Genomic DNA, 23,426 nt, shown 5'->3' on the forward strand with positions numbered 1-23,426 from the left:
GGGTCGACTTCCAAATAACAACTTTCTTTAACCTTCAAATTAATTATTTTATTTTATTTTATTTTCAACAAAGGTTAGTTTGAGAAGTGAATTTATCAGCTTGATCAAACATGGAATAAAATTTATCAACATAATAGACTTCTGATGAGAACGAAACCACATTTTGATTTCTCCTCCTAATCTCTCGTCTCCGTATATTTCTATTTATTCTATTTGTTTTATATTTTATTTCCAACAATCATACGAATGTACTCTTAATTTTTATTTTTAGAGAATACTGACATAAAGAGAATCACACAAAATTACAAGATCAAAGGAGGGTAGAAAAACAACTAATTCTTTGGAGATTATGCTCTCTATATTTGTTGTTGAAACTTTGGCACTGATAATACTAATTATTTATCTTTCACAACATTTCTTATAATATTTTAGCTTTTCTTTCAGATTCATTAATTAATGAGTAAAAAAAAATGTGTTCTGCACTCTGCTACGTTGCCAGACGATGAAAGTAGAAAAGAGGAGATGTGGAATATGCTTGTAAGACATCCACCATGAATGGATCTTGGTTTGCATTGGTTATTAATTCAATAATCTCATCTTTCTACTCTCTCTATTACACGGCATATCCATTTGGAAAATCAAATCAATTGCCTATATTTGCTAATCAATTAAAAGCGTATGACTTTCTATATTATCTAACTCCACTACAACATTATGAATTTAATTATAAGTAATGCTAGTTAAACTAATTTTTTAAGTAATAATTTAATTATCAATGATTACGTTATATAGTTTACAAAATATGATTTAAAATGATCTCTCTAGTATTATCCTTTTAATTACTATGTCGTTAAATCAAAATTATGATGATGAATTTTTAAGAGGCAAGGACACGCAGGGTTTGCTTGGTATTGTTTTTTCACAAAAAATTATTTCATTTTAAATAAATTTTTTTTTAACAAACGATATTATGTACACTATGGGAGTGGGGGGGGGGTAGGTTAAGCCTCACAATGAGCTACTAATAATGTGATTCGAATTTGCCTTTGTTGAGAATCGACTATAAGACTTTTCACTTACAAGTGAAGAGGAATATCACTAGATCGTAGTACTAAGTGACATGTCACTTTAAACTTAAGCAACAAAAAAGTGTTTGATAAAATAAAATATCATGCTTATTTTTAAAGCAATAACCTCCAGACATCAGCTTTTAGAACAGTCTGTAGATTGGTTTTAAAAGTTACTTTAATAAAATAAAAAAAAAACAGAGTTCAGTCTTTCATGAATATTTTTCTTTCATGTAATATCCTTATTAAGTTTAAAAAATGATGTTATTTATCCTTCTACATACATTTCTCTCTTGGAGAACAAAGTAACTGCACCTACCACTGCAACTACTAACCTTAAATCACCACTGCCATTACCACCACCATACCACTGCTACCACAACCGTCACTACCACTACCACCATCATTGCCATCACCACAACCACAAGCGCCACCACTAGCACCACAACCACAATTGCCATTATCTTCATCATCGTTGTCGTTATCGTCACCATAATTGTCATCATGGCTGCCACCACAACCACAAACGCCACCATTGCCACCACACCATTGTAACCTCTACAACCCAACCACCACACCCACTAGTAGGAACAAAAATTTATTAGCACCACCATTGTACCCTTACAATTGTCACTGTCATCACCATCGTCATTGTCGACCCCAACACTACCACCACTACTATTGCCACCCCTATCGTCACGACCACCTACGATTGCAACTACCATCATCACACCATTGTTGCCATCACCACCACCATCCTACCACCGCTAACAACGCTACAATCGCCACCACCACTGTTGCCAGCACTCTACCTCCACACCTCAACAACTACACTCTACTACCACCACTACTACCTCTACATCATAACCACCACAACCTATTATTGGCACCACCCCTATCTTGGCACTGCCATGACCGCTATAACCCTCACCATCGATGTCCTTATCACCACATCCACTACTATGTCTAGTTTTGTCTTTATATATAATTCTATCACAGTATCATTTTTACATTGAAATTTACCAAACACCTTTACATTGCTTTTCATATTCACAACACTTTAAAAAATACAATTGATCAAACGCTCAACTGCTTTATTTTATAAATGATTATTCTTAAAGCACAGAAAAGCAATTTAAAAAAAAAAAAAAAAAAATACATCAACCCCAAATTGGTCCGCAATCTCTCTAACTTTTAGCATATAATTGGATTCGGACCTCTGTCTGTTGAATCCTTAATTCTCAACACAATGTTGCGTGGGAAACCTACATCCTTGTACATAAATTTAAAGTTCATATACAAAGCAATTGGGAGCGTATAGCTTGTTGTACCCATAATCAAAATGGGTATATGGATATGTCGAACTCGGTGGATAGTCAAGCCTTGAGTATTTTTCGACACTAGTGAGAAAATAATTTTGACTAGTTTACTAGGAATGGAATTGTAAACCCTAGATGTCAAATTATTGCATATTTGTATCTAGAGTTCATTAATTCTATATTATTGAGGGCCTGTAGTGCTAATTAAAGCTTATCTTTGGGGCTTAATTTTCTGATATCATTCTTCTCACCAAGGAGGAAAATATATAATGTACAAGAGTGATTTACAAGGAAAGAAAGAAACATCAAATAACCTAATTACAATCTGATTACAAGGACTCAAATAGGTAACTAAACTAATTACAAAAAGTCAACTCTCCAACACTCCCCCTCAAGTTAGTGCATAAATGTTGTTCATACCCAACTTGACAAGAGAGTTGTAGAACGCTTAACTTGCAACAACTTTAGTTAAGATATTTGTTAATTGGTCCTTTGACTTTACGAACGGGAATTGAATAATATTCCCTTCCAACTTCTCCTTAATGAAGTGTCTGTCAACTTCCACGTGTTTTGTTCGATCATATTGAATTGGGTTGTGTGAGATATCGATAGCTGCTTTATTGTCACAAAATAAATTTGAGGCTGAATTTGAAGGATACCCGAGTTCACCAAGTAACCTTCGAAGCCATAATAGTTCACATACTATTTTTGCCATACCCCTATATTCCACCTCTGCACTTGATAAAGCAACCACTTTCTGTTTCTTACTCCGCCAAGTCACTAAATCTCCTCCCACAAATGTAAAGTAACCAAATGTGGACTGACAATCAGTAACGTTGCCTGCCCAATCTGCATCGGTGTAACCCTCTATTCGGTAATTATCATTCTTGGAAAACATGATGCCTCTACTCGGTGAGGACTTCAGGTATCGTAGGATGCGTTCAACTGCACCCATATATGCCTCACTCGGAGAATGCATAAATTGACTAACAACACTTACTGCATATGCAATATCAGGCCTGGTGTAAGATAAATAAATTAACTTCCCAACTAACCTTTGATAACGATCTCTGTTAGTGGGAACTTGATTAGGGTGCACAGCAAGATGGTGATTTTGGACTACAGGGGTGTCAGCCAGTTTACAATCAAGCATTCCGGTTTCAGCTAATAAGTCTAAAACATATTTTCTTTGAGACAGAAATATACCCTATTTAGATCGAGCTACTTCTATACCCAAGAAATATTTCAAACCACCAAGATCCTTCATCTCGAACTCGGTTGCTAGGTACTCTTTGAGCCTTAAGATTTCCTTTTTGTCGTCACCTGTAACAATCATATCGTCCACATAGATGATAAGTGCCGTCAATTTCCCCATTTGACGTTTCAAGAAAAGTGTATGATCGAAATTGCTCTGCCTGAGCCCATATTTCCTCATAGCCGTCCGGAACTTACCAAACCATGCTCGAGGTGATTGTTTCAACCCATACAACATTTTATTCAACTTGCACACTACTTCGGGTTGTAAAACCAATGCATAACCAGGTGGAATATCCATATACACTTCTTCTTTAAGATTACCATGTAAGAAAGCATTTTTGACATCAAATTGCTGTAATGGCCAATCTAAGTTGGCCGCCAATGAAAGCAATACTTTTACCGTATTAATCTTTGCTACCGGGTGCAAATGTCTCTGTATAATCAACACCATACGTCTAAGTGTATCCCTTAGCCACCAATCGTGCTTTGTATCGTTCAACAAACCCATCAGCTTTGTACTTGATGGTGTAAACCCATCGACACCCAACTCTCTTCTTTCCTAGGGGAAGTGGAACTAAATCCCACATTTGATTTTTCTGGAGTGCAGCCATTTCTTCCTCCATTGCCTTGGTCCATCGATCGTCAGATAATGCCTCATTCAATGAACTTGGTGTGCTTTCATTGGATATTTGTTGTACAAAAGCTTTGCCAGGTTCTGATAACTTATGTGATGACATATAGTTAGCAATAGGGTATTTAGAGCCTTTCGTTGTGTTTGGTGGATATCGATTGGGTGGCTTTACCCGGTTATGCCTGAAAGGTAATTGATAATTCGGAACAACGATATCATCAACAGGGATGGTAGAAAAAAATATTAAATTAATATTAAATTAATTACTATAATAGAAAAAATTATTAAAGTTTTTTTATTTTTTAATTAAGCGGGAGAATGGTTGGTTTATTAAACTTTTAGATTTTTTTATTACATGTATAAATGTAACATGACGAAAATAGAAACCCGACCATTCAAGGAAATAGAAATATAGACATTGGTACAACAGGAGGCTCGAGAGACCTCGAGCGACACATCGTAATTTACGCTAACCTCAGCGTACCATCGGAGATACTTTAGCCACATTTTAACCCTTGGTTGAAGAATGAGGCGATCATGTTTTTCTGGAACAACCAGATTTCCGACAAGTCTTTTTGTTATAGCAAGAAGCGGAACTACAAGTGAATAGGAGGAGTAATATCAGTAAAAATCTCAAAGTTGACAAATGGCAACACCGTTGCCGTGGGTGAGGATTGCCGTGCCTGCCGTTGTTTCTGTGGGCAGCACTACAGCTGCTGTTAGCTAAGTTGGCAATGCAGCCGTTATAGGCTCGGCTAATGGCAGCAGAAGATCAATATTATCATTCATGGTCCAATCCTTCTCATTATACTGTGTCTCCACTTGATGAGAAGGATTGGAAGAATCCGAAGGGTAATACATCTCAGACTCAGAAAAAGTGACATCCATAGTAACATACATTCGACGGGAAGGAGGGTGGTAACAACGGTACCCTTTTTTATGGAGTCTATACCCTATAAAAATACAACGGAGAGCACACAGTTCAAGTTTTGTCCGTTGATTGTTATGAAGATGAACAAATGCAACACATCCAAAAACCCGAGGTGGGAGTACCAATGACAGTAGGTGCATGAAGGTAGCAAAGACTTGTAGGGGAGTAAGGACTTTGGATGGTAAACGGTTGATAAGATAAGTGGCGGTCTGAAGAGCAACATCCCAAGAAGAACGGGGAACAGACGCCCCAATCAAGAGTGAGCAAGTCGTTTCTAAGAAATGACGATTTTTGCGCTCAGTCACCCCGTTCTGTTGAAGAGTCTGAGGACATGTAGTTTCGTGAAGAATTTCATAATTAGTTAAATAATGGGAAAAATCATTATTAACATATTCACCACCATTATCAGAACACAAAATCAGTATTTTAGTAGAAAACTGTGTCTGAACCATGGTGTGGAAGGTCTTAAAAGCCGAAAAAACATCACTTTTATGCTTAAGAAGATATAACCATGTCAGACGTGTGCAATCATCTATGAACGTTACAAACTATTGAATACCAGATGAAGTAGTAATTGGAGATGTTCCCTAAACATCTGAATGAACAAGACCAAAAGGAATAACACTTTTATTAGAATTCAACGGATAAGAAACACGGTGACTCTTGGCGAGTATGCAAGTGTCACATTTAAAGTCTAAAACTGAACAACCAACAAATAAATTCGGAAACATATGCTGCAAATAACTGAAAGATGGATGACCCAAACGGTGATACCATAACCATATATGACGCCTCTTGTGATCAACAGCTCATTGAGCGAGAGTGACCCGTCATGTACTGACATCATCCACAAAATAATGATCCCCCTCTTAGTACCATGACCAATTATCTCATTCGTGAGAATATCCTGTATAAGACAAAACTTTGGATACATTAGCACACAACAGTTTAATTGTTTAGTAGCTTGGCTAGGAGACATCAATTTATGCTTTAGTGAAGGTACGAGTAATGTATAAGGCAAAGAGAGAGTGGGCATGAGGCGCATGATGCCAACGCCAGTTACCAGTGAGGTGACTTCATTAACATTAGTAATATTATGTCGGAGTGGAACATTATCACAAGTTAAATCAGTGGGATCATAAGTCATATAGTCTATGGCACCGGAGTCAATAATCCATCCGGATGGAGTAGCATCACTATTCATATTAAAAACATAACCACAGTTACCTGAGGACTCTGAAGACATGTCGGAAGAACTCGAAATCGGAGGAGGATCATCTGGAGATATCAAAGATAAGTGGGACATGGAGGTGGCGAGATTGGCTTGCTTGTGTCATTCCTGTTGTTTCTGAAGATTCAACGATTCCCACCAGTCAGGATAGCCATGTAATTGGAAGCAATTATCACGGCTATGCTTTTTACTACCGCAATAAGTACAACCACCGGCCAGGACTGGTGGTTTAGGACGAGGAGGATGAGGACTCGTGGTGGACCGTGAGGCTGGCCTAGCTGCAAAGAGAGAGCCATATGCTGGGCTTGAGGCAGTAGCATGTGGTTGTAATCCTGGGCTCGGTGCAGGTGACTTATCCGGGGCACGAGGACAAGGTGAAGCTACGGCTCGTGTGGTAGGGCGAGCGACCATGACTGCCCCATTTGGCAGCTGTCCTCTGGTATTCATCACAACTTGTTGCATTCCTTCCTAGCGAACATAGGCAAAAGTTTGTTCGACAGAAGGAAGGGGCTCAGTTCGTAGAATATCAATACGAATTTTATCAAACATCTCATCCAATCCTGCAAGCAAAGTGTACACACGATCCGTTTGAACAATTTTATTAAAAATTTCAATATCAGTACCGCACTTCATCGGATTAGGTCAACGATAATCAATCTCTTGCCATAAAGATTGAAGATTACTATAGTATGTCTCCACCGGTTGTCCATCTTGCCTTATGCGAGAGGCCTTGCAGGTAAGATAATAGACTTGAGATATATCAGAGTTGTCATAATATGTGTGAGTAACCGCGTCCCACACTTCCTTTGCTATCAGTAGTCGAAGAAAGTACCCAATCAAATTGGGTTCCATAGAGTTGATGAGCCAACCCTTCACAATAGCGTTCTCCATAAGCCATTTGGTGAAGGTCAGATCGTCGATAGGTGGTTGGGGATTACTCCTAAACAAGTAGCCCAACTTGTCTTTTCCAGCAACAAACATCTCAACAATCTAAGACCAAACTTCATAATTGGCACCATTGAGCTTAAGGCCAATCGAAGCAATAGACGAATCATGATGGACAATCTGTGTAACAACTTGCGGTATAGGTAGGGTAGGATTCATGATAGAGTCGGTTAGGGTTGTAGTGTTTAGTGTAAGAGTAGAATTAGTTAGGAAGTGGTTGTTTCCATCGTGGAGTGGTGGTAGGTTCTCCATGGGAGGGCCAAGTTTGCTTGAGGGAACGGGCAGAGTAGAAATCCTAGGTTCTTTGCTCTGATACCATGCTAATTAGAGCTTATCTTGGGGCTTAATTTTTTGATATCATTCTTCTCACCAAGGAGGAAAATATATAATGTACAAGAGTGATTTACAAGGAAAGAATAAACATCAAATAACCTAATTACAATCTGATTACAAGGACTTGAATAGGTAACTAAACTAACTACAAAAAGTCAACTCTCCAACATGTAGTTCCTTGGTTTAATTGAATAGCCAAACCAAACAAAAAAATTTGCGATAGTATTTATGCTATTGCAATTAGGCATTGGGCACGATTCTATTGCATGCCAAAATATTTGGTGAATTTTATGACAAATTTCTATTAAAGACAAATAAAAGATGGTTGAGACAAATTGACAATTCTCCTTTAATTTTGAACTCAATGGATGGTCAAGAATTCTAACTTGCTTTTCCTACTACAAATGGAAACTCATTTTTATTCCACTATTTGTGGTTGACTTTTATCTCCCACTTTGCTTAAGCAAGCAACTAACGATTGCGTTATCTTCTAATAACTTGGCTCTTTATTATTTATTTTTTAGCACTTTCATGTGGTTGATTTCAATTATAGTTATTTCTTTTTGTTATGTTACTATGGATTCATTAATTGAATTTCTTTTTACATCAAGATGTATTTTATTCTTGTTGAATTCATTTTTTCAAAGAAGCTCCTACTTTCTCTAAAGAGTTGTATTGCAAAGTCATAGAAGTAATGGATGCATATCATGAATCCAAAGTTCATTGACCAAATGATGACATTATCATCATGGTTATTCATGATCCATTATAATGTGTCGGATTATTGCAAATTTGTATGAACATATTTTGAGTCCTCAATAAAGTGCATTGTGCATGTCCTTGCAAGGATTGTTGACATGAGTAATTGTTCTTCAGACCATCTCAGTCAAAATTAACCTTAGATCCTCATATTGCTTCGCGCATATAAAAGCATATTTGTGAGCTTATTCAATATATAATTGTGGATTATTTGACCAATGACCTAGATGTATATCTACATGATGGTCATTAAATTATTTGCTTGCTATTATTAGCACAATTCCCAAATTTTGTAGGCTGTTTCATGCCATTTGGGATTAGTTTTGAGCGCACAATTTTTCTTGGCTTACTGCAAGTTTTAAGCATTCTATTTACTAATAATTTTCTACTTGGGAGATGCATCTTGATCACTTGCATCATCCTGATTAGTTCGGTTGAAGTTAATTTTCTGACCAACAAGTAATTGTGTACACAAAGATGGGTTTCACCCATTAAAAGTGGGATTCAAGTAGATGTATTTTTTAGTTGTGCTCATATATATTTACCGTAATTTTGGGGACTATCACTGTATGGTGAAACAATTATTCCGCTGTTAACGGGAGAAATGACAGTTTCAAGAACGTTATGAACCATAGTTGATACATCCACTTTTGTCTCATAAGTAGCATGAATTAAACTATTGCATGCCTAAAGCATGACATATATATAGATAGGTTCCAAACTTTGAACTCCTTAGAAGTGGAAGTTAATAAGTTCACCAGCCACCGGAAACACCTCCGATTCACCTACCGATACTCCTCGTGGCCTTTCTTCCTACCCTACAAAACCCAAAACCTCATTGACCTCTACTCTTTGGGGAGGGTCCTTGGCCATGGCTAGTTCGGTACCATCCACCGATGCACCGAAATTTCCTCCAGACATCCTTACCCCTGCAAGTCTATCCCCAAACGCAAGCTTCTTTGCCGGGAGGACTACGAGGATGTCTGGCGAGATATTCAGATCATGCAACACTATTTGAGCACCCCCAAGTCGTCAGAATTTGCGGCACCTATGATGTCGCCCTGCTGCCCATTTGGTTTCCCCGACTGAAATCTAAGGGCTTATAGGGTTGGTGGGATCTAACTTGTGTTAAAATATAAATAAAATAAATATATTGATCCATAACCGTTTGATTTGTAGCGAACGTTTGAACTGCAAGATACCCCTAGGATCCTCACATTCAAGATCCAGAGAGGATCATGATCCTATTGATTATGCACGACAAACACGTGCCATAACCTTAATTTGGTCAAATAATATACCCGTCGCAAAAATTGAAATCCTGCTCAACTTCACGTGATTGTCAGAAGCTTGTTTGAAAACTTAATGCTGCTCTGGAAAGAGAAACCCACCCAAAAAGAGGAATGCCAAAAAAAATAAGGAAAGCTATAACGAAAAATCGCCACCTATTTTAGTATTTTTAGTTTTTAGCGTGAATTCTTCGGTATAAGTTCAAAAATTGTCATTTAACATAAGTGTTGTATTCCACAAAACCTACACCCTAAACCCCAAAATTAAACTCTATTCATAATTTTTTTTTTTCTTTTTTTTTTTTTTTTTTTTTTACTTACAGAAAACCCTAAACCCTAAACAAAAACTCGGAAATTTTAGCATAAACTCTCAATTAAAATCCAATTCCAAGTTTAGCATTCAAAATCCCGAAAATCCAATTCAAATAGGCTCGAATGGTAATTTCCGGTCAGTCTAAGTTGTCAGATAGCGAGTACAGTGGGATATAAAAGAGCATGGTCAGTACTCAGTAGTGGTAAATTCACACAGAAGCCTTGGGGGATTCTTTTTCTGACACAAACCCAAGCAACAAAGAAAACAAGTCTTTCTCGGCATTGGACTCCTTCCAACTCCCCTTCTTGAAATCGGCGTTGTCTTTTGGTTGGCTGCAGTGACCCGGCGGCGTCGCTTTACTCATCACAGTAAGAAAAACCTCTCTCTCTCTCTCTCTCTCTCTCTCTCTCTCCCTCTCTCTCCTGCTTTTTTTCCCGTTTGCTATTTTCCTCTGTTGGGTCACCTTTTTCTTTGAGTTTTACAGCAAACCTTTCTGTTTCTGGGAAAAAGGCACATGCTTTTGCAGATACCTGTCTGAAATTTTGTATCTTTTTAGAACTTTGGTCTTTTGGTTTCCTGGGATTGCTGCTACATGGTAGTTTGTGCATGATCATGTTGATTTTTCAAGATATTTTTTTATGTGCTTTCATTGATTTTGCTGTGAAAGTTTGATTCTTTTGGGTGATAAGTGTATTTTCTTGTGTTTCTTGGCATCCTGGTTTGTGGGTTTGTTGGAATTTGATGGTTTTGGCAATGTGCATGGGAAAATTTGGGTCTGGTGGTCTGCATGTTGGGTTTGATCATTTGGGGAGGTTAAAAAAAATGGACCTTTGCACAATGTGGATTGAAATCTTGTGTTATTTGTAAGATTTGTTGATTGAAATGCTAGAATTTTAGCGTGTCCGAGACAATCGTGGTTTCTGGTGTATCTGATGTAATTTTGTTTGATTTATGAACAAATAAGGTGGTGAAAGCAAGGTATTCTGTTTTCCTATTGCTTAGAGGTTAATGAGATTGAGCAACAATGATGGTATGTGGTCAATTTTGGGATGAGTATTTTGTTTTGTTAGGTTTCCAGGTTACAATGATCATTCCCGTGGTACCATTGTAATGGATTGTTCCAAACATATAAAAAAAAATCATGTCTTACCTGTCTTTTTGTAGCTGAATTGTAGTTTATTGATTACGGTTTGATCACTAAAGCAGGAAGTGTGTTTTGTCAGTTTTATGGTGGGTGCGGTTGTTGTCCATTTGGTAATTCAACTGACAATCCCTGTTTGCGACTAATTTCCACGTGTATTTCATTGTTTGAGTGTGCCACCACACATTCTGTACCGGTAGGAGTTAGAGTTTCCAGCTAAATTTTATAAATTAGCATCTATGCATTGATGATATAGTGCTAAATTCTGTCGTTAGCCATGAACTTGTAACTTGTAAGCATAGTGATTGTCATACTGGTGTGGACATAATATCTATTCATCACAGCTGTTTTTAGTTGTTCTTGTTTATGTATTTGTATTTGTATTTGTATTTTCAGTGTGTTATATGCGATTCCATTCAGTTTTGTGTTTGATATGGATGCTTCAGAACGTGTCTGCAACGCGAATCAAGTTATTTATTGACAATGACTTGTTACCTGTTTCAAGGATTGGTTTAGTTTTCCCATATATAGGTTTCTTACAGGATAATTTCATATTGGATCAGCACCATTAATTATTACATCAGCTTTAATTTCTCCAAAAGGCTGTCTTTTGGTTTTGTATATGTGTAGCACATAGTTGAAGGCATATGTAGATGTATATTACTTTTTCCCCTTTTGGCCTTAAACTTGTGAGTGAACTCACCATTATTACCGAAACTATGTGTACAAATATCTGGGGGGTGTTCACTATGGATTTCCACAGGAAGCCCTTATTTTCTTATATAGTAAGCTTTTATGGTTGTCTACTCTTCATTGTTTTAACGCTCTGGCTATCATTGCAGGTTGTGTGATTTTTTGAGTAGCAGGGGTTAATCAAACCCCATGGACAGTGAATTGTATGAAGAAGAGCCAGTTCGATCTGGTATCATAACTGCCATACGTCTAAATGTTACAACTGGGGAAGATATTGTAAGTATTTTTCCCTTTCTTGTCTACTTCCTTATATTTTCTTTTGTCTAGTTGGTACTCTTTTGGTTTTGTTAGCAAGTTTTTAATATTAGACTTGAGCCATTTTATCTGCATATGTATCATAGTTATCCAAGTTTGATGTTTGCTATTAGTGTGGCATTTGAATTTATACAACTCAGACTGTCTTGTATTTGATTTTGTTTCTTTAATCATTTCGTATTTGGTTTTAAGGTGTTTTAAGGTTAAACACTTCTCTCTCTCTCTCTCTCTCTCTCTCTCTCTCCCACCAGAGTTGAACCATATTCTTTACATATATGACACTATGAATAGGTCTTTCTGAACTATGTTCTTTTATCATCTAATTAAGCTGTATTGGCACTCTTATTACACGATATCTTCCACTTCTTCATTCGTTTGTCCAGTGTTATTTATAGTCATAGGCATTTTTAATGTATGAAATCTACTTCTGGGGTGTGTTTGAACATTTTATCACGTGACGATAATATGTGTGTCAGTACAACTGTACAAGTGTGAAGGGGTTATTAGTTTCGTGGTTTAAATTTAGCATGATGCGTTTGATATATCAGATGAGAATTTATTAATACTTAATAATTCTGTAACAGCTAAGGATATCTGAAGAAACACCAATCAGTTCAGCCAGCGAGGTCACTGATCCTAGGTTCGGACTTCCAAATCCATCTGGTCAGTGCTCTACTTGTGGTGCCGAAAACAAGTTAAAGAACTGTGAAGGTGTGGATGAACATTTAACATAATTCTTGATGTGGTTATCTTCAGTATTGGAATTGGTTTTGATCAATCATTTTAATTTCTAGGTCATTATGGGCGTATCCAGTTTCCATGCTCAATAGTCCATCCATATTATCTTCCAGAAGTTGTTCAAATCTTAAACAAGATTTGTGTAGGATGTAAATCTGTTAAGCAGGATCTAAAGCCCAAGGTCAGCTACCACACTATTCGAGCTGATCACTGAGATGTGACTTACAGTTTGGCACTATTGAACTTTTGTTGCTATTTATTTTCCTTAATGGTTAAAGGTTAAAAGGCGATATGTTTGCTTAGTATAGAAAATTGTTGTGATTACTGACGGTTATCCACATTAACCTATTACTCTCGTGTGTGTTATCGAAAGAATTAGTTACTTACTATCTCCTATTATGCATGCATCAGGGTGCTGATTCTCTAAGTGGTAAGAGAAAGCGCCAGGAGCACAAGGAGCGCAAGGGCTGCAAGTATTGTAAGGTGAGTCTTCGTCTCTTTGAGCGTAATTTCATTCTGTCTGCACCATTGTAACTTCAGTGAGTTTTTCAATTAATAGGGAAGTTCGTTAAGCTACCCAAGAATGAAGTTCAGAGTTTCTACGAGAGAACTCTTTAAAAGAAGTTGTATTATCGTGGAAGCAAGCGGAATATTGCCTTCTGACTTTTGGGATTTTATTCCCAAAGATGAACAGCAAGACGAGAGTTGCGTTAAACCAAACAAAAGAATTCTATCTCATGCGCAGGTAACTTGACCTTCTTATATGTGCATGTCTTAATTGCACAATCTTTTAGAATTAACATTGATGTGCATATTTTTTATGTGGTATCGATGAGACATTTTCTTCAAACTCATAACTACTTTTCTTATTCATAAATTCATTGAACTGCTAAATCAGTCAGATGCATGCTTATGCACAGACGTGTAGTGATGCACACTACATAACTGTATGTATGAATGCACGTATGCCTACATTTTTGCTTCTGTAGAGTGGAGTACATTTTAGAGGATTTAAGTATACCATTAGGAGACGGAATTATGAAGTTTATGAACTTGTTTTTAAATATGATGTTCTCCTCCTTAAGCCATCATTCCTCGTAAGAAAACAAAAAACGAAGGTTGTTTGTACCCGCTTTTACACTGGAATAGTTAAGCATTCATTTTCTCCTTATTGCATATGGAATGCAGGTTAAGAAACAAATTTATGGGAGATTTGTGTCTTAACTAACTGTTACAACAAATTGCTACCATATGAACCGTGAAAGTAGACATACCAATCTATCTCCAGATTATAAATACCAAAAATGATTGCTGTTTCTCTGATTGATTTTGTAGCATCCACACTGTTTGTTAATAGTTATTTAACATTGTGGCTTCAAGACTACGACTTTGCATTTTGATATCGACATTGCATTCACAGCATTTGAGTTAAAGGATGTGTGTAATCAAAATAGTGCATTTCAGTTTTCTTACCTTTCCTGTCCATTCATTTTCAAACCATGCTTGATCCGATCTCTCTCTCTCTCCCTCTCTCTCTCTCTCTAAACTACCATCTTTTTTTTATTAAGCAGATAGGTGTAACATTAGTGCCACACTTTCGAGTTCTTATGCAGATCACTCATAAACATGGTGCCCTCTTTCTGGCTTTCAGGTTCATCATTTGTTGAAGGATGTTGATCCAAATTTCATTGCGAAGTTTGTCCCAATAACAGATTCACTTTCTATGGATTCTTTCCTTGTAACTCCAAATTGTCATCGCGTGACAGAATTTATGCATGCTTTTGCTAATGGGCAGCGGTTGATGTTTGTAAGTCTTTTTCTTTACTATGCTTGTCTTGATTGATTTGGTTAGTAAACTACCAAATAATTCATGGCTTTTGTTTTTGCTTTCCTTCTATGCCTGCTTGTACGAATGTTTGTAGGATCATCGGACCACGGCTTATAGGAAACTTGTTGATTTCAAAGGTGTAGCTAATGAGCTGGGTTCTCGTGTTTTAGAATGCCTGAAAATTTCCAAGGCAAGCTAGTCAGTTTATGTGTTATTTCGTGTTTATGTAGATAAGACAATACGGTTCTTGCTTATGGTCATCCTTCTTAAATGCAGTTGAACTCAGAGAAACCAGGCAATGATTTGATTGCTGCTCAGCTAAAAAATGTCAAAGACGATCCTTCAAAATCATCTGGTTTGAGATGGATCAAAGATGTTTTTCTTGGGAAGCGAACTGATCACTGTTTTCGCACGGTGGTGGTTGGTGATCCAAACATAAAGCTCAGTGAAATTGGTATACCCTCAAATATTGCAGAGAGGATGCATATAGCGGAGAATCTGAACAGATGGAACTTAGAAAGGTTGGGTGCCACCTGCAATCTACTCCTAATGTTCAAACAAGTGATGCATGTTCGTAGAAAAGGTAGCATCGTTCTGGTACACCAGACAGACGAACTGCAGATGGGAGATGCTATTTACAGGCCTCTGAGTGATGGAGATATTGTGTTGATAAATAGGCCTCCATCGATACATCAACACTCTCTCATTGCTTTATTTGTCAAGATACTTCCGGCAGCGCCCGTTGTATCTATAAACCCACTCTGTTGCTCTCCATTTCGTGGTGATTTTGATGGTGATTGCCTTCATGGGTATGTTCCTCAATCAGTTGATGCCAAAGTTGAGCTTAGGGAGCTTGTTGCTTTAGATAAACAATTGATTAATGGGCAGAGCGGTACCAACCTACTTTCACTTAGTCAGGATAGCTTAACGGCTGCCCATCTGATCCTGGAGGATGGTGTTCTCTTGAATCGTTCTCAAATGCAACAGTTGCAAAGGTTCTGTTGCAATGAACTGCCATCACCGGCAATCATTAAAGCTCCTTCACTTGATGGCCCTGCTTGGACTGGAAAGCAAGTTTTCAGCATGCTCCTACCTTTGGGTTTTGATTATGATTTTGCTCCAGATGGAGTTTGCGTTAGAAATGGGGAGCTGCTATCTTCCGAAGGTTCTTCATGGTTGCGAGATACGAGTGGAAATCTTTATCAGAGTCTCGTTAAACATTGCCAGGGTCCGGTACTTGACATCCTGCATGCTGCTCAGGAAGTTTTTTGTGAGTGGTTGTCAATGAGGGGCTTGACTGTCTCTCTCTCGGACTTATACCTCGCTTCTGACTCATGCTCAAGGAATAACTTGATGGAGGAAATTTTCTGTGGGTTGCGAGAAGCAGAGCAGGCATGTATATTTAGACAGCTGTTGGTGGATAGTAGTCGGGAACTTCTTATGGGATGTGCTGAAGAGAATCAAGGTCCCGTGACTTCGGATGTCGACTACTTCTGTCACGAGAAGCAGAAATCTGCTGCCCTCAGTCAGGTTGTTCATGATGCTTTCAAGCAATTTTTTCGGGATATTCAAAATTTAGCTTACAAATATGCGGGTACGGACAACTCTTTGATGAATATGCTCAAGGCTGGAAGCAAGGGTAATATGCAGAAATTAGTGCAGCACAGTATGTGCCTTGGTTTGCAAAACTCACTAGTTCCATTATCATTTAGAATTCCCAACCAGCTCTCGTGTGCTGCATGGAATAATCAAAAGGCAATCAGTTCAGATCAGAAGGTTGAGGGAAGTTCTGAATGTGTCGAGTCCTACATCCCCTCTGCCGTGGTTGAAAACTCATTCTTGACAGGCTTAAATCCATTAGAATGTTTTATTCATTCAGTAACAAGTCGAGATAGTTCTTTTAGTGGAAATGCTGATCTTCCTGGGACTTTGACACGAAAGCTTATGTTTTTCATGCGGGATTTGTGCACTGCTTATGATGGAACGGTGAGAAATGCATATGGGAACAAGGTTGTTCAGTTCTCCTATGACATATCCTCTCCAGATAGCGTTAGTACCAGAGATGACGAGAGTATTACTGCTTGTGATGGTGTAGGTGGTCAACCTGTTGGCTCATTGTCTGCCTGTGCCATATCTGAAGCTGCATACAGTGCTCTAGATCAGCCAGTTAGTCTTCTCGAAACTTCTCCACTTCTAAATCTGAAGGTACTCTCCCTCTCTCTGGTCCCAAATATATTACTTCTCGTTACATGCGACAATAATGCTTATAAATTGGCGATAATTAACACAGATTCAACTATACTGTTCTGGAAATACTCGTGGCATTTCTGAGCTGATATAATTGTGCAGAATATCTTGGAATGTGGTTCAAAGAAAAGCAGTGCCAAGCAGACCATGTCTTTATATTTATCTGAGAAGCTTGGAAGACATAGGCACGGTTTCGAGTATGCAGCCTTGGAAGTTAAGAATTATTTGGAAGGGCTGAAATTTTCCGATATTGTTTCTACGGTCCTGATAATGTTAGATACCACTCATTTTCTTATCTGCATATATTTTTGCTTCCCTTTTTTTTTATTTATTTTTATATGTATTTACATTTTTTAACTTCTTTATTTTGTCGGTATCAGCTTCTCCTCCCAAAATGGGAGTAAAAAACGTTTCAGCCCATGGGTTACCCACTTTCACATAGGCAAGGTAGTACAAGCTGTAATGTGTAGCGTTTTTCAGTTTATACAAGCTCCATTCTCTGGTATAACTTTGTTTCCATTCAGGAAATTGTGAGGAGGAGGCGACTGAAGATGCATTCCATTGTCAATTCCCTTTATGCTAGGTGCAACTCTGCCAGACCAGAACTAAAAGCTATTCTTCGCAGTTTGCTGATTACGAGCAAGTAAGCTGTCAACTTTGTTGATCTTTTACTTGATTTTACAACCGGGTCTAGGAGTAGGTTAAGTTTCGGCCTGAATTCCTTCTGTTTTATCATGCTGTCCCATCACAACCCATTAGCCATGAGCAACTGGCCTTCTCCATCTTGCTTCACCTTAGGCAGGGACCCGCGCCAATTTCTCCTAAGATACCGAATCTAGGCATGATATTATTGGGTTGCACCAGCGGCACCTATTTGCAACAACACTAATGCTGTGTCTCTGTCTTAGAGTTTAAAACTGAATCCATCTCATGGGTCTTTACCGTCCCTTTTAACCTGGCTGATAAATGGCAGGGACTGTTCTGAAGCTCACACATGCAAGGGAGATAACGACACATTTTGCATCACTGTTGCTATGGCTGAAAACCACAAAAGTTCTTCTGAACAGCTGGATAAAGCTCGAGACTTGGTGATACCTTTCCTGCTTGAAACAGTAGTTAAAGGTTGGTTGTGCACCAAGGATCATTTTCATCCTGCTTTAGATTTTTGTATTTTTAGGCTTGATAGCTCGCAGAAATTTAGTTATTTTTCTCTGAATGCATAATTTGTAGTGTCCGCAATGACAGGAAATGCCTTTGCCTACCGAAAACTTATTTAGGCAGAAAAAGAAAAATATCTCAAATCCTTACGGTTTGAGGCCTTTTTCAGCATGCATCACTGCTGAAAGCTTGGCTTACGTTGAACACTTAGGCTCTATGAGAATGGGATGGGATAATAAATTAGCGTGTGTGCAGGGATGGGGAATTGGGATGGGGAATGGGATTCATGTTGAAGTAGAATACAGGTTGCAGGTGGATGACAAATTTTAAGATGGAGTGGGGGATAGGAAATGCTATCTCTGGCTCTGACTCTGACCAGGCCATGCTGTTTCCTATTCTCCACACTAGAATTTCGGAATACTTTACCAATAAGTATGATAAGATCATGAATTCGATGCGATTATTTTTTACGTTGTTTTCGCTTACTTTTGAAGAAAAGTTTTAGATTGAGCATTTGGTAGGAAAAAATATGGTAAAAGCATAAAAATTCTGTAATATTTTCTTTTAGCAACTCCAGTCCTTCTTTGTTATTTGTGAATATTGTTGAGACTTGTTGAATGAGGATAGTTTAAATTTTCTTAAACATATTTTACATGGTCACGCCCTCCTTTACGTTGTACTCATCTTATGTTTCTTAGGGTTATTGGAGGTGAAAAAGGTGGATATTTTGTGGAATGACCAACCCAAACGATCAAAAGTAGCTGATGGTTCGTCCGGTGAACTTTACTTGAAGGTTTCTATGGTAGGAAAGAGCGGCAAGAAAAGACTTTGGAGTATGCTTTTGGATAGTTGTATCCAGATTATGAATGTGATTGATTGGTCACGAAGTCATCCCGATAATGTTCATGAGTATTGCCTTGCCTATGGAATTGATGTTGGGTGGAACTATTTCCTCAATGTGCGATTCCTCTGTTTTTTTATTCCTTCACAAAATGAGATACGTTTCATATGCTAACTAATTCAATGCATTTTTAATTGCAGAGTTTAGAGAGCACATGCAATGACATTGGAAAGAACATACTCCCCGAACATTTGATCCTTGTAGCAGATTGCCTCACATGCACAGGAGAATTTGTGGGCTTAAATGCCAAGGGCATTGCCCAACAACAAGAACACGCATCTGTATCATCGCCATTCATGCAAGCATGTTTCTCTGTAAGTGCCATACTTAGTTTTTGGTTTATTTACTTTATCTATGCATTTGACCTTTACATAAGGTTATTTTAGTCACAATTCACGTAATCATTCTGAAACTTTGTGTAGACTCCCGGGGCTTGCTTTGTAAAAGCAGCCAAGGCTGGAGCCGTGGACGAACTTCCGGGGAGTTTGGAAGCCTTGGCATGGGGAAAGCCTCCTCCTTCTGGGACGGGCAGGCAATTTGAGGTTTTATTTTCTCAAAAGGTAGAGTTTAGAACTTTAGACTGTTCTTGCTAATTTTATGCTATAATTAGTTGCGGAAAATTAAGTTAATCTACCAACTAAGGTGTTTTGAGGGATACAAGAGTAAGCTTTTGGTAAAAAGAGATTTAGTATTCCTCGCCTCGATTCAAGAAAAGCAGAGGATTATAGGGTTCCAATTTAAGGCATTTGCTACACGGTACAACCTACGCCTTGAGCTTCGCTTTGCTGAAATTATACTGGTTTTGAATGATGAGATTGTCTATAAATCTAATCAGAATCCTTAATGATTTTTTAAAGTAACACGTAGCTTTATTCTCAAGTCCCTTCGCATTTTAGTGAGGACTTAAAATTCTTATTAAATCTGTGTACTATCAAAATTCTCCAGAGTTTGAACTATGGGTTAAATTAACGGTTAAAGCAATTTAGTTTGGTGCATTAAATTTTCTATATCTAAAGCGGTTAATTATGAGTAGATATCTTGAAATAGTAAAGCAACGTACAATCTAGTTAGCACTTTATTTCGTACATTGCTATCTCAATCTTTTTTTTTTTTCAAATATGTTTGGCATTTTATCACTTTCTTCAGTGGACACTTATAGTTCTCATACTCTTCTTTTATCATCAGGGGCTCAACTTGTCAAAGCCACTTGATGTTTATGACATGCTTCGACGCCAAGTTGGTTCCATTTGCATTAAGGAGAACGAAGTTCAAATGCCTGAAGTTTTGAACAATTCACTCGACAAATGTGGTTCTCCATATCTGCTCCAAAATGCAAAATACGTTGGGCTTGAGAAGTTTGAGAGTATATCCAAATCAGTCATTAAAAAGTATCTCAAGTTCAATGATATCCTCAAGTGGTCTCAGACGTGGAGGCACATACTGCGCAAGTAAGTTAACCCCCTAGGATGTTCCTGTCCATTTTGTCTCTTGCCTTGCATGATATCACTTTGACTTATCTTCCGTCAAGGTTAATCACATCTTGAGCTTTTGTATGGTTGTCATTTTGCACTTTCTAGTTAGTATTATCGACATCCATCCCTTTGTTTGGTAGATAGAACTCGGAGAAAATATACTCAATCTGACTTCTATATCACACCACCCCTGTTGTTAGAGCTTGCACAGTTACACCACCACTTGTACCAAATTGTACTTTTCTAGAGTGATGTTCTTCAGAAAAAGAAACTTGTAAATTGTAGCGTTACGTAATATCCTCGAAGTTCCATTTTGGCTACCTTTGTACATCGTATTTGATTATTCTTCAAAATTTTATTTTTTAGTACCCTTTTTTTGTACAAAGTTCAAACTGAATTGAAGGAGTTCTTGCAAAATTATTCGATATTGAAAATGCTTGTGTTGTTTGAAACTTGTAATGAGACATTAAGCACTCCATTGTGAAGACATTTGGGAATGCTGATATTCTCTTGCAAAGAGTCTTTTTCCAACTTACAGTGTTTAGGAGCATCCTCATATTAACACTGAATTACATTGAATCCAGCAGTTCCAACGAAAAAAGAAATAAAAAATTGTTTCTCACATGTACATAACTCATGTAAATGCAGGTATCCAATCAATGAGACGTTAAATGATGAGGACAAGTCAAAATTGATGACGGCTTTATATTTTCATCCTCATAGAATGGATAAGATTGGACCTGGAGTTCAAGACATAAAGGTACATTATCTTGAAAGAATCTCTCGTAAATTGGTAAATGTTGCAAGGTACTTGGTAAAAGTATTTTTATAGCTGCTTTGCGCTTTTGACTTGATTTAGATGTATGTTCGTGTGTTCAACCATCTTACGGATGTTAACAACTTGAAAATACAAAAATTGCTTGCTGAATGCATTTAGCTGTTGCTGGTTTAAGCGTAAAGATGCAGAGCATTGACATTTTCCAGGCAATGCATCTTAAGTGCCAATGAACAAATACTTGAAAGAATGCAATTTCATGATGATTTTCTTTCCTATCTTATAGATTGGCGCTCACCCTAAACATGAGGGGGCACAATGCTTTATGGTGGTACGAACAGATGGAACTGTTGAGGATTTTTCGTACCACAAGTGCGTGATGGGTGCTCTTGAGATTGTGGCACCTCAGAGGGTCAAGAGCTACCAGGCAAAATGGTTTGGCCGCGGACCTGAGTAAACTGGTTCTTATCATGTGTATTCCCCGGTGTCCAAGCATGTACAGTAGGTGTAGACTGAAGAAATAATTTCCATCCAAAGTTAGCTTGTTGGGCGGCGCCGGTGGATAAAGTTAGTATTCATGAATTTTGCTCATCTAACCATACAAAGGGCAGCGACTCATTTCAACGAGACTGTTTTGAAGTTCTCATACCTTTATCAAAGCTGTAATCCTTGTTCATACATAGGCTCTCGGGTACGAAATGAGCCATCACCGGCCCAGAGTAACTAGTAAGGAAACAGAATGTTTTGAGCTTGAAGAGGGCTTGGCGAAGTCGGCCATTTTTCTTTCGTTTTTGCTTTTGTTTTCAATGGAAGTGTCTAAGCTTAGTCTGTGTGGCTCCAATGCTCTATGCTTCCTTTTGCTACTTCTACTGGAACTTGTTTGCCTTACATTTAGAAACAGGCAGAAGAGATCTAGTGGAAGTAGCAAGGGGAAGCTGGCATTGGATTGGGCCCCCTTTTATTCTTGTTGTAATAATTGGACAACCGAATCAATCGTATTTATTAATATTTGTTTTTGGAGACTTAAATCATATTCCAATTACTGCATAATTTTGCATTGCTGCATAAATTTGCATGTTTGGTACAAGAGCTGAAACCCTAATTGCCTCACTTAAGGTGCCATGTCATGCATGTCATGTCAATGCCTCCTTTCAACGACACCCTTAGGGTCCCTAAATCCGGCTCATTCGTGTAGATCCCCACCGTTATCCGTATCCGTGGAGTTTTTTGTCATTCCCACATGGAGCCATCAAATATTCCAAGTTGAATGTCAAACAATTAGACGACGACACATGATGAGCAAAGCTTCAGCGCATGAGTCCATGACATGAACGAATGTTGTGGGCGGCACGATTTGTGTGCAGTGTATGATTTGCCAACTGCCACCTGCGGGATCCATCATCCGTATGGGTTCCTCGTCAACTTGTCAACCAGATGAAACCAAACAAATAATACCATTCACAAAGCATCAACATGTATTGAAATCTGCGAGCGGTAAATTGTCTCAGTTGTTACGCTATTTCTCTTCAATTCACTGCGCTTTCAGTTTAAATTCAACTATTTTCTGTTAATGTAAAAGAAAAACATGTATCAAAATCTCGGCTATTAAATTTCAAACGTAGAAATTCTAAGAAAACAAAACCGAATGTCACTAGACCAAAATGTTATCTGCCAGCAAACGAGTAGCAATTCAATTGTTTGCTTTCCAACTCATTAAGAAAATTATTTCCAAATCAGCTACCACGAGCACCTTGAGCTGGAAGGCAATCCAGCTTGCCCCATCAAGCAGACCCACATGCGGACCTTGTTCAAAATTTTCTTTTTTTAACTTGAATGCTCGAAAATTTTAAAGTATATGAATGTATACTATACGTTACGAAATTAAACAACACGATGAAACCCATTCACTAAGAGCTCGTTTTAAAATGTTTTTAAAATGATTGAATTCATTTGTAGTAGAAGTATTTTTGGATTCGCCAGTTATGTGTATTTTGCTTGAAGCACTTCAAATGCTTTTTCAAAATTCACCTGCATTTCTACTAAAAATTAATTCCAAAAAAAACTTTCACTAAAAACACTTTCA

At 37.9% G+C, this 23,426-nt stretch overlaps 1 protein-coding gene across 1 annotated transcript; it reads left to right on the top strand.

The window, feature by feature from the left end:
• The first annotated feature begins 10,218 nt into the window (after positions 1-10,218).
• Positions 10,219-22,359, top strand: LOC137722688 (DNA-directed RNA polymerase IV subunit 1). The gene is made up of 19 exons (XM_068461749.1): positions 10,219-10,443; positions 12,059-12,185; positions 12,809-12,935; positions 13,019-13,143; positions 13,374-13,445; positions 13,522-13,707; positions 14,614-14,769; positions 14,885-14,980; positions 15,067-16,995; positions 17,140-17,309; positions 17,418-17,484; positions 17,562-17,680; positions 18,011-18,159; positions 18,894-19,153; positions 19,237-19,410; positions 19,519-19,656; positions 20,282-20,544; positions 21,217-21,328; positions 21,630-22,359. Exons 2-19 carry the CDS (start codon positions 12,099-12,101, stop codon positions 21,798-21,800), a joined length of 4,401 nt encoding a protein of 1,466 aa, XP_068317850.1. The 5' UTR covers positions 10,219-10,443; positions 12,059-12,098; the 3' UTR covers positions 21,801-22,359.
• The last annotated feature ends 1,067 nt before the right edge of the window (positions 22,360-23,426 follow it).

This window comes from Pyrus communis, chromosome 17, assembly GCF_963583255.1.
Source record: "Pyrus communis chromosome 17, drPyrComm1.1, whole genome shotgun sequence".
Classification (NCBI taxonomy): Eukaryota; Viridiplantae; Streptophyta; class Magnoliopsida; order Rosales; family Rosaceae; genus Pyrus; species Pyrus communis.

Excerpts from the sequence above, each read along its gene's own strand:
- LOC137722688 (XM_068461749.1), top strand. The coding sequence starts at position 12,099 with ATGGACAGTGAATTGTATGAAGAAGAGCCAGTTCGATCTGGTATCATA. Across the intron at positions 17,681-18,010 it reads AGTTTGCTGATTACGAGCAA|GGACTGTTCTGAAGCTCACA; the intron begins GTAAGCTGTCAA and ends GATAAATGGCAG. Across the intron at positions 19,657-20,281 it reads AGGTTTTATTTTCTCAAAAG|GGGCTCAACTTGTCAAAGCC; the intron begins GTAGAGTTTAGA and ends TTTTATCATCAG.